Raw genomic sequence first — 11,904 nt, 5'->3', positions numbered from 1 at the left:
GAACTTGTGTGTATTATTAGGTCGACCAACTGGTCTTTATATACATATGGTAATGACGGTCTAAGTACTGGATCGACATGAGATCGTACTTATCCTTAACTAGATAATGACTAGCAATACGTAAGATAAACACCAACTATAATGTAGATAAACACAAGAGTAGATAGGTGCCAGTATGATCCTGCGGATGGGCTTGGCCCGTCTTGATACACGGGCTGATAAATGGGTCGATCACTAAATGGTTTATAACATGATTAGAAAATTTTCCGGAAGATGTTAACCACACCTTTTTATAGTTTTAAACTTCATCTTGTAATATAAAGTTATGCCATGGGTTAATCCGGGACATGATTTTACTTATTAGTTACATTTTATAAACAAATACTCTATCCATTTCATTTTAATTGTCGTTTTAGATTTATACACATAAATTAAAATATATATTTAATTTTACATATTTTCAAAATAAAAACATCATTACTTATACACCTAACAATATTTTAAATCAATTGAAAAATAAATTAAAAAATACTATTAATAAATTTTGCATTAAAATTAAAAAAAAAACAGTTATTTTGAAACGAAAATTTTACTCTACAACAACAATTAAACTGAAACGAAAAAAATTATACAAATACATATATAACGAAATTGATCAAACTAACACTACAATCCAAATCATTCGTGTTTCCTGCAGGACTCAAAACACAAGGACAAATTAAAAAAAAAACAGTTATTTTGAAACGAAAATTTTACTCTACAACAACAATTAAACTGAAACGAAAAAAATTATACAAATACATATATAACGAAATTGATCAAACTAACACTACAATCCAAATCATTCGTGTTTCCTGCAGGACTCAAAACACAAGGACAAATAGTCTTGTAATCTCATGTTTGGTTAGTTTAATCTTCTTAAAATCTGTTCATGCTGATGACAAAACACAATATTAAACACTGCAAAATTTCAGAAAATTAAGGACAATAATCGCCATAACCATCCGAACAAAAAAAGGAATCAAATGAAATAACCACCGATAAATACTCAAGTGTAGATTTTGCTAAAGACTCGTGAGAGTTAAAGCATTTCCAATACTATTCTATTTTTAACTCCAAATTTTATTTTGGAGTAAAACCTTTTCCAACCTCGTTTCATATTCAATTTCAAAATAGAGTAATGGGTAGGATTACTCTATTTATGAAATAATCTTAAATATTTCTCCATTTTGGAGTTGAGCTAATTTATTAATGAAATAGTCATTTTAATTTTGAATGTTTTTATTTTATACTGAAATAATATTTAAAATGATACAACAATATGAAAATATGATATTACAAAAAAGATATTCCACAAAACATCATTAATAATTTTACATAAAATATGCATAAACTAATAAAAATCAAAACTAAACATAATAGATGATTTTGTTTATCTTGTGGGTTAACATTTCGATTTAATAATATTTGTACTTGTTAAGTTTGATATATCCACAAACATTTAGATCCTGTATGATATTCAAATTACAAAAAAAAAAAATTGTTTTTTTTTATGTTCTTTTAATGTATTATTTTGTTTTTGAATTAGGAATATTGTCTATGATAAAAATTGCACCAAAGTTGAAAAAGAAACTCTACCTGTATATATTAAAATTGCAGAAGCTGAAAATGCTAGATTTTTTTAAAAAAAATTGTTCGATTTAGAAAATCAAAGATAAAAATCTCATTGTTCGTTACGAAATATATTAGTTGATCATTTCTGGGAAAATATTTTAATGCTTGTTACTAAAATAAAATATTATATCTTATATATTGTTATGATTTATTGTATTTTTTAATAAGAAATGTTAAATAAAAAAATATTTTATGAAAGTTTTGTAAACATAAAATGGTTAGGGTTAATTGTTAATTTTCTTAAGTTAGCATAGAATTAAACGACAGTATTTATGTAACTTTTGTCTTACACTACTTATGAGAAAGAAAAACAACAACACTTATCTGCAGCCCACCTTTGTCTTTTTATAATAATTTTAAATATGAGAAATTCAAATAATTAAACATCACCCACTTTCAGTTTTTTCTACTTATTCTATTTATTGTTTATGAGTTCCTTTTGGTTTATTAATATTTCTCCCATTGGATTCCAGCTAAAAACACGAATCTCTGTATGTGCCACAAAATATTGCTTTCTCCAAGTTAAAAATATAAATTTATTGTGAGGTGTACAATAACGCTCTATTACATACATTTCCTTTTCACGATTTTTTTTAATTTTCCTGATTATTTAATTTATTCAGTATTAAAATTATAAACAGACAAAGAAAAAGTTAGGAAGGAATGAGCTCCAAACCCTCTGTTCAAAAATACGGGCATTTAACCGAATAATCGGCCGCTTAGAGCATCAGCAACCCAGTTGCTTAGAGATAAACGCTTAGAAAAAAAATAGTAAACAAATCATGGGTCCCTCGAAAATGCCAACACCAGTTGCTTCTCACGCTTGAATAAGCGCTCCATTTAGTTGCTGCTTGAACTGTTCGCGGGCCCCACTGACACGTGGTGGCCCACGATTAATTTTTTTTTTTTTTTTATTTTTTTTTTAAAAAAACAGAAATAAAAAATAAAAATTAAAAAAAAATAAAAAAATAAGCACCCCTAATGGGATGCTGATGCTCTTAGATGCTCAGCGTTAGTGTTCCAAGGCAAATAAGCTAGAATCAGATTACTTAATCGGATCCCATTTACTCGACCTCGTAAATATTTTCATTTTAAATCTTGATATTTCCAAATTCATAATCAAATATTTTCATTTTTTTTCTTTCTAAACCACACAACATAAATAAATCTAATTTCCTCCACTTTCCTCTCAAACACTTCCTAATTTAATTCTTATAATTTTCAGTCTTTATTTTTTTATAAATAACAGGAAAATATTTTTCTGGATGAATTTCTTCATCTTTGAATTTTTATCTTAGTCTCCTTTAAAAAAATAAAATTCTTGTTTTTTTTTTTGAAAATAAAATATATTCTTGTCCTTACTTGGGTATTTGCTTATTTAATTTGTCGAAAGATTTAGGCTTTGGATTTAGAAAATTAATCTTCTTATATCCCAAAATTTATATAAAGTTTGTCAATTACAAGAAAGAAAAAAAATAGTATTCGTTCTTATGGTAGTGAGATCCAACGCGCCGTCGGACTTCCATATAGCTCCAAAGTCAGAAACTTCAAATTCACCTCCAACCTCCGTTGCTTCTTCACTTCAACCGCCTCAAAACTCCTTTGCTCCGACCGGGCCGCCGCCGGCAACAGAAGGTTTTTCCACCGGACAAATGAAGAAGAAACGTGGACGCCCTAGGAAGTACGGACACGACGGAGCGGCGGTGACGTTATCGCCGAATCCAATATCTTCAGCCGCACCAACGAGTTCTCACGTCATCGACTTCTCGGCAGCTGGGAAACGTGGCAGAGTGAAACCAGCAACTGAAAGCTCCTTTGTCAGGACAAAGTACCAAGTCGAGAACTTAGGTAACACTAAACTCAAGATTAATCTTTTTTTTTTTGTCTTAAATTGTATTGCTGGATCTGAGTTCTCGTGACTTCAAAGTTCAAAAGATAATTTTTTGGGATCTTTCTAGTTTAAGCTAAAACATGCAAAGAAAAGCTTCTATCTTAAGTGGGACCGCTTTATCTTAGCACAACCTTTCTGTCCGTACACACATGGCCATCTACGTATACACATACATACCAATCACCACATATTACATCATGTATTTGTTGTGGTTTTGAAGGTGAATGGGCTCCTTCCTCTGCCGGCGCTAATTTCACGCCGCATATAATTACGGTCAACGCAGGCGAGGTCAGGAGAATATGTTTATATTTTTTATATATAAGTTTGTATTTTATGAAATGGACTAAGTGATGATGGTTAACTTAGGACGTAACGAAGAGGATAATATCGTTTTCTCAACAAGGGTCTCTCGCTATTTGCGTTCTCTGTGCTAACGGTGTCGTTTCAAGTGTTACAATTCGTCAGCCTGATTCACGTGGTGGTACATTGACATACGAGGTACGGTTTCAGACTCAGAGAATGGGTGAACTAGACCAAACCGAAGAGACAACCAACACAAGTTTATGTAATAAACCGATTAGTTTTATCATATTAAGCATAAATGAAAACGAAACCAAACGTGTCTAAACCGTAATCAGATTGCGTATATATAGTTGTCTCTTTTCGTTAATCGTTTGTGTGTTTTTCATTCAAGGGTCGATATGAGATACTATCACTGTCGGGATCATTCAAGCCAATCGACTCGGACAGGACACGGAGCAGAACAGGTGGAATGACAGTGTCATTAGCTAGTCCTGATGGACGTGTAGTAGGAGGTGGAGTCGCTGGCTTGCTGGTTGCAGCCACTCCTATCCAGGTGGTAGTAGGAAGTTTCATAGCTGGAACAAACCAGCAACATCAGAATCCAAGGAATCAAAACCACAGCTTCACGCCGTCTCCAATACCAACCATTCGTCCCACGTCATCTTCTCTTCAGATGGACACCACCTCTAGCTTCTAATCCACAACACAAGCCCTCTCATGACTTTAACTTGACCTCTTCCTTACGGAGCAGTCATGGATCCTCTCTGTATTTCGGTTTAGGCTTTATGTTGGTTTTGTAACTTAGGATTGTTTTTCCAACTTTTTTTATTCGGTTTCTTGAATGTAGTAATAGAAGTTGAATCAATGATTTGAACCTTCAACCCAGCTACACCCAAGTGTCTTACGCAGTTTCTTCTCTTCCATCTTCGCTCTTGCGTTTCTCACATCATCCCATCTACCAACAGAAGTATAGATATTAGCAAGATGCGAAAGATAACCAGAAGGATCACTCTCCAGCTCAACGCAGTGTCTACACGCTATCTCCCCAAACTCAACGCTGTTGTGTAACCCGCTAGCTAAAAGCAAGGCTCCCCAAACTCCAGCGTTTGGCTTCATCGGCATCCCGTTGATCACCTCATAAGCCTCCTCTAGCCTCCCTGCTCGTCCCAACATATCCACCATTATCCCATAATGATCAGCAGAAGGCTCCACGTTGTATTTTTTCATTAAGTCGAAGCATTTGTAGCCGTCTTGAACAAGACCTGAATGGCTACACGCTGATAATAGTCCCGTGAATGTAACTTGATTTGGAAGTATATTCTTTTCGATCATCTCTTGAATCAAACGGATTGCTTCTGCGGCTAAACCGTTTATCCCGCACCCCGTGATCATTGCTGAGTAAGAAACTGTATCCTTTTTGTTTAGACCGTTGAAGAGTTTGAACGCCTTGTCAAACTCTCCACCTTTCATGTAAAGATCAATCAGAGAGGTGCTCAAAAGATCATCCATTTGGATTCCGTGTTCGGTTATATAAGACTCAACCCATGTACCAAAGCTTGTATCACCCAGCTGCGAGCTAGCCGAGACGACGCTCGAGAGCGTGATCTCATCTGGCTGAAGACCAACACCAGAGTTAGCTTCAAGCATCTGAGAGAACAGCTTCAGAGCGTCCTTCGGCTTACCGTTCTGAGCATAACAAGCTATCATCGCATCGTAAACTAGTTTGTCTTTCTTGAACATCTGTCTGAAAAGCTCCTCAGCAGACTCAACATCGCCGGATTTTGTGTACCCTGAGATCATTGTGATCCAAGAGACGCTACTCTTATCCGGCATTGCGTCGAAGCAAGTTCTCGCTAGCTTCGTTTCACCGCAGTTCACGTAACCGCCGATCAAAATATTCCAAGAAGCGGTGCTTTTCAAAGGCATTGCAAGAAACAAAGAGCGCGAGCTGCTCATGTCGCCTCTTTTAGCATAGCTGGAGATGATTAGATTCCATGAGACAACGTCCTTTACTGGAATATCGTCGAACACTCTGCGAGCTTCTTCTAGATCCCCGCTCTCTAGATACCCGTGTAAAAGCGAGTTCCAAGAAACCGTGTTCTTCTCGCCAATCTCATCAAAAGCCTTCTTTGCCATGTCGATGTAACCCAGTCTTGAATACAAACCCACCAGACCTGTCTGAACATACACGCATCCGCATAACCCGCTCTTGACAGCCTGAGCATGAACAGAGTTACCATCAACCACGCTCTCTATCTTACCGCAAGCTCTCAGCACTGAGGTTATGGCGTGTGAGCTTGGAGGAACCCCGGAGTTGTTCATCTCGATGTACGAGGTTACAGCTTCTTTGAACTTCCTGTGCTGGCTCAAGAACCTAACGAGGCAACCCCAGGAGAAAGTAGAAACCTTTGAGCTCTGAAACCCCTTGAGGATGATTCGTTTGACATAGTTTACGATGGTCCGAGAGAAGTCTTTTGTGAAGTGTAGCGTTTGGTGGATTAAGATGGGTTCAAGATGGTTGTGGCGGTTCAATAGTAACTGAGCATGGACTTGCTTGGTCTGTTCGAGGACTAAGCTTTTGTGAAGGAGGAATCTCAGCTTAGAATCCATTAACAGAGAAACCGCTCTACCAAAGACCTTACAGCTTCAGCTACCTAAAGATCGAATCGAATTTTTAAAAAATTTAGATTCCAAGTCTAAACCTTTTGCGATCGCATCTCGGTTTATCGTACCTCATTGGACACAAAACGTTCGAAAATGAATAGACGAAAGCTTACGATTTGGAAATGAAACCACACAAGGAAGATCGAAGAAGTTTTACTTGAGAGAGCTATGCTGCTGATCGGAGACTTAGGGTGGATGCGTCGGCGATTTCTCTGTTGTATAAACCTGTTTGGGTTTTTTGCTGTAATTTGCACAAGAATATGCTTTCTTTTTTTCTTTTTTTGAGCAAACAAGATGCTTTCTAATACTCTGACTTAGACAGAGAGGCTTCTGTTCTCTTTTTTATTTTTTTTCTGTTTGCAACTCCAGTAGCTAATTTTCTTTGGCTTTCAAGAAAACATTTCAAAACATTCCATCCATAGAAGAAATTTTTAAATTATTTTCTCATAGCATAGAGAAAAAAACTAAAACATTAAGATTACATAAATGAAACGCTCATCAAAACCTTTTGCTTCATATGTTTTCTGTGTGTTTGTGTCTCTTGTTTGGACTTAGTTTCCAGAGATTTCTCGTCTTTCTATTAGTTTTATTTACCAACCATAGTCATAATGTTCACTGGTTCCATCCGATAATGTAACCAATCTTCTTAATAAAATCAGATGAAAGAAAGAAAGAAAATCTCCTTCATATGATAATATTTCATCAAAGAGTGGCAGCAAAAGCATAGTCTAAATACATCAGCTCGCTCACTGGTTGTAGCCACAACGTCAAAGAGTAGCAGTTGCACTATGTACTGCTTATTTTATTGTTCTCTAGATAGTATAGAGTTTGAGTTACAAACCAATACCGGTTAGTTACAAATACATATGTAACAATCTATAAAAATATAGTACAGCCTTTTTATAAGTAATAAACTGCCCTTATTCTTTGAGATTGGAGCAACACAAACTAAATATTATGTGCCACGCTCAGAAGTAAGTGTAGTATGGTTAAATCTCACTGCGTACATACCAATATGTTCCATAACTTTCTCGTTCTCCTCAAGATTTTCCCAATAAACTGAGCTATACAGGATTCAATCAAGTTAGACGACGGAATAAGACTCGTTCTCACCGGTGAGATCCCGGCGAAAGAAACTCCGGTTTCATGATCTCTCTTTCTAAGGTAGAAGCTTCTACTTCCTATTTCTCCGATTATTTCTCTTTTATCCAAACCTGAAAATTTACATCAAACTATGTATATTTTATTATTTTTAGAAAACTATGTATATTTTATTATTTTCAGAAAAATGGAAACTAAAGTTTTGGATAGTGTTGTGTTACACAAGTTGTGTTTAGCTTACACTGGATACTGAAATGAGACTGATGCAATTCAAAGGCAGCACCTTGATTGAGTTTTGGAGTCCTTCCTTCTTTGCGATAATTCTCCAAGACGAGTTTGATGGTTTCTTCGACGTTGCAACTCAATTTAACCATTGTTCTTACAGGTCCAGGACTTCCTTCTACCGCTACGTTGATTACTACTTTTCTTGTTTCTCTTTTATTACCCTAAATTATGGCCAAAAGAGTACATTCAAGGTTTAAATCGTAATATTTGAAACTATCATGCTGAAATCACAAAATGTTAAACCTTGTGGACTATATATAGAATTGGTTTACATAAATGACATCATGAGTTTGACTTGAAAATTAGTAAAACAGAAATAAAATTACTGCACGCGAAACAGAGTCTCTGACCTCTTGATTGGTCGGAAATGGAGACGACGGCGAAGAGAAGCCCAATAACGACGGAGAAGAAGCCATAACCTCAGAGCGAATCCTTGGCAAGTAGACGATCAGGTCTGATTCTCCCGTCGGTAAACCGCTCATCACTGGCGATGGTTGCCGCATGCAGTTACCGTCTCCGTCACGGCGACGATTGAGATTCGACTCTGAGAAACTTCGCTCGAAAACCTGATTAGTATATTTCGAACCATGCTGGTCAGAAACGCATCTGGACGCCGTCCGTTTCGTCCGGAGGCTTCGACCTCCGTTGCCGACCGGAGTTGGAACTCTTCTCCGGTGAATAGAATTTGACATTGTGATGAACTGAGATGAGTTTGCTTGAGGAGAAGGAAGAATAATGAAACTGAGAGGCTTTGGTAGGTTGCTTGGCAAAGAAGCGAAGTGAGGGATGATTCTCTCTGCTTTACTCTTCTTTTATTTATTTGTCGTCTATAATGTTTTCCTCCAATAGATAGTTTTACATAGAAGTAAGTGACTTTTAGCATTTTAAATTCCAGCCGACCAAAAAAATTGCGATTAAAGGAGTTTAGTGTAATTCGGACGTGGTTCATGTACTATGATATTTCTTGTTACACTTTATAAAAATGATACTCTCTCCGTTCTCGAAAAAAAAAATTCTAGAGTATTTACTCGCATATTAAGAATATAACCAATATTTACAATTGAATTTATTATTTATTTTACTATACATTTTCTAATAAATATCAACCAATAGTATTCAACCAATTCAAATATTTTCAATTAATGTTTATTAAAAGTATACAATTTTTTAACATTAACTACTAAAAATATCTTAAAATTTTAGAAAATCTATCATTTTGGAACAAAAAAAATAAATCTAGAAAATCCTACTTTCAGAAACTGAAGGAATATATTTTTCAGAATAGTTATTTATTATTTTTTCTGTCGACATTATAATATTATATGATAGCTTATCATGATTCTTACGTATTATTTTATTAAATTCATGTGGAAATGCTTATATAATGGTTGTATTGTATTCAAGAAAAATGTAGCAAAACTATGACTAAAAGATAATAGTAGAATTTATGAAGCCCAAAACATTTAAATTATCTTTAGGCTCAGTACCTTTCCAGGGTTCGAGGGTTTGTTAGGGGCAAGGAATGTAAGGGCAAGTCTCTCACCTCTTCATGCGGAGATGGAGACATTAATTTGGGCAATGGAATGTATGAAAAACTTAAGACAGTCCCGAGTCACGTTTGCAACAGATTATTCTCAACTGGTGAAGATAGTTTCGGAACCAGAGAAATGACCAGCATTTGGAAGTTACCTGGAGGACATTAAGCTTTTGAGAAGAAGCTTCACCAACTCAGAAATCGTTCATGTTCATAGGACGGAAAATATAATGGTAGATCGTTTGGCACACAGTGCTCGGATACAACCGTCGTTCGTCGTACACATGGATGCAGAGTTACCACTTTAGTTTACAGAATCTACATAAGTCTCTAAAAAGCCAAGTCTGTAAATGCTTTTGCCGTCAAAAAAAATCTTTAATAAAAGGCGTTAAAAAGTAGTACTACAGTTTTGTCACTGCATCGTTTTGAAGATTACTTCGGAGTTCGGAGTCTCTTACCTTTTCACAATCCCAAAGTGTTTATACAGGAAACAAAACTCTTGGATTTGTAAATATGACACGTTAGTCAATAAAACGAGAAACCGAAACAAATTTCGTGAAACTAAACCCTAAAAACCAAAGGTGATAGACTCAATTCTCATGTATTTTTATGAAAGTACTACTGATTAACGGATATAATACTAAACTCATACACTAAAATTAATAAGATTGTTTTTATTCAAAAAAAAATTAATAAGATTGTTTAGACCAAAAAAAAAAAAATGAAATAGATTTGATTAATGTCAAGAATAACATTAGTCTTGTATGGCTAATATTTGTCCGAGGTTTGCTTTCAACTTTCTCATTGTTTTAAGAACTTTTACGCGTGTTATCAATGGTGTCGTCGACTCTTAAGCCTGATAAAGAGGCGCGTTTGGGTCACATCTCTTACTCCAAACGCACTCACGTTCACGCGTAGCGCACTTGTTTTTTTTTTTTCAGTTTCCACCTTGTTACAGATCACAGCAACGTTTCTGTTACATTTAAATATACTTTAATTTCATGGCTTAACTTGTTGTGACTTTAGAATTTTAAATGTAACGTCACGTTTGGTGATGTAATACAATTTATAATTATATTAACGATTTTTATCATTGAATAACTGACTCTGTTTTTTTTTTCGTCAAGGGTTTTTTTTCTTTAATATTGCATAACAAAGAAACAAAAGCCCGAACCCAACAGAACTGGATCCGGGCCCAACAATATTTTACAAACCAAAGCCCACAAACAGTCTGACATCCATTCAAAAGAAAACGGGCCTGCAGCCCACAACACTCAACTCGAAATCGGTGGCCCAGACTTCCCCTTTTGGCCGACGCGTCAAGGAGCCGGGACGCGTGTTGAAATCTCATCATCAGCACGCCACGCGTCAACCGATGCCTCATCCTGACCGTCACCTACGCGAAAAACCGCCTGAGCACCACCGACACCCTCGTTACGCCGGAGCTCGAAACCGGTGAGCATCCAACGTAACCACTTTTCTTCAGCTTTCAGAACTCTCTGCGGAGAGCATCATCGATCTCATCGAGATCTCATCCGTCTTACGAGAGCCGCGACCCACAGCAACACATACATCACACGCTATACCCGACCACCACTTCTCACCACTAGAGCCGGCGACGCAAGGCTGTGTAAGCCTTCACCCCCCGGAGACAAAACCGAGGAGACGTTGCTGAAGAAGCCAACCACCTCCCGGAGACTTGAGCCGGCGACGACGGAGCTTTAGTAGCCTCCACCTCCCGGAGAAGAACTTCACCACGCTTCACCTCCACACGACCGCGCCTTCACTCCAATAGCCCAGACACCGTTGATGACAGTTCGCTCCTCGAGCTATCGTCTCCGGATGAGAGTCAATCAGAGCTCGGGCAAAACGAATCAGGAAGAGGATGACGAGAGAACAACAAGGATACGGACTGTTTTAACGGAAGGGAAAACCAAGAGGTTCCGGCGACGGCACGCGCGCCTACGCGCCGGCCGCTCACCGGAACAGCCTTTTGTTTTAATTGCCATTATTCTTTTTCTTTTAATCATAATTTGTCTTAAGACCCACCTAAAATACAAGGTTAAACTCTTAGAGCCCGAGTCATCAATAGCCACATAAAAAGACAAATAGCACGAACAAAATTTATAACCACAAGCAGAACCAGGGATAAAGGAAATTAAAAGGTAGGCCTATGCCAACACCCTTAATAGCCGAAGGAACCTTAGCCAAGACAACCCACAAACTAAGAAGATATGCATTGTTGTTTTAATAAATAAAATGAACAAGTTCAAGCTGTCCAAGAGGCTGCTAGGTAGTCTTTAAAAGTTTCTATTTGATGTCAAAAAAAATAAAATGAACAAGTTATATATTCACACCTAAAAGTTACTCAATTATCTATTTATATACGCATTTAGAGAAATTCGTGAAATGCCAAACTTATGGAAGGGGGGGGGGGGGGGGGGGGGAAAAA

At 36.7% G+C, this 11,904-nt stretch overlaps 2 protein-coding genes across 4 annotated transcripts; one reads left to right on the top strand and one right to left on the bottom strand.

Annotated features, from left to right (window-relative positions):
* The first annotated feature begins 3,080 nt into the window (after positions 1-3,080).
* On the top strand, positions 3,081-4,753 carry LOC106311241 (AT-hook motif nuclear-localized protein 2-like). Its single transcript, XM_013748455.1, has 4 exons — positions 3,081-3,522; positions 3,786-3,853; positions 3,932-4,063; positions 4,260-4,753. Exons 1-4 carry the CDS (start codon positions 3,165-3,167, stop codon positions 4,563-4,565), a joined length of 864 nt encoding a protein of 287 aa, XP_013603909.1. The 5' UTR covers positions 3,081-3,164; the 3' UTR covers positions 4,566-4,753.
* On the bottom strand, positions 4,688-8,772 carry LOC106311218 (pentatricopeptide repeat-containing protein At4g22760). Of its 3 annotated transcripts, XM_013748446.1 has the most exons (4): positions 8,269-8,772; positions 7,875-8,079; positions 7,533-7,746; positions 4,688-6,494 (listed from the first exon to the last, which is right to left on the bottom strand). In XM_013748446.1, the coding sequence occupies exons 1-4, from the start codon at positions 8,608-8,610 to the stop codon at positions 4,730-4,732; spliced, it is 2,526 nt and encodes an 841-aa protein (XP_013603900.1). In that variant the 5' UTR covers positions 8,611-8,772; the 3' UTR covers positions 4,688-4,729. The 3 variants fall into 3 exon arrangements, with proteins under 3 accessions (XP_013603900.1, XP_013603890.1, XP_013603894.1); XM_013748436.1 differs by lacking the exons at positions 7,533-7,746; positions 7,875-8,079; positions 8,269-8,772 and adding an exon at positions 6,646-6,805 and having other exon boundaries at positions 4,688-6,522; XM_013748440.1 differs by lacking the exons at positions 7,533-7,746; positions 7,875-8,079; positions 8,269-8,772 and adding an exon at positions 6,690-6,804 and having other exon boundaries at positions 4,688-6,522.
* Between the last annotated feature and the right edge of the window lie 3,132 nt (positions 8,773-11,904).

This window comes from Brassica oleracea, chromosome C1, assembly GCF_000695525.1.
Source record: "Brassica oleracea var. oleracea cultivar TO1000 chromosome C1, BOL, whole genome shotgun sequence".
In the NCBI taxonomy this organism is placed as follows: Eukaryota; Viridiplantae; Streptophyta; class Magnoliopsida; order Brassicales; family Brassicaceae; genus Brassica; species Brassica oleracea.
This window is presented reverse-complemented; position numbering and strand designations above follow the sequence as displayed.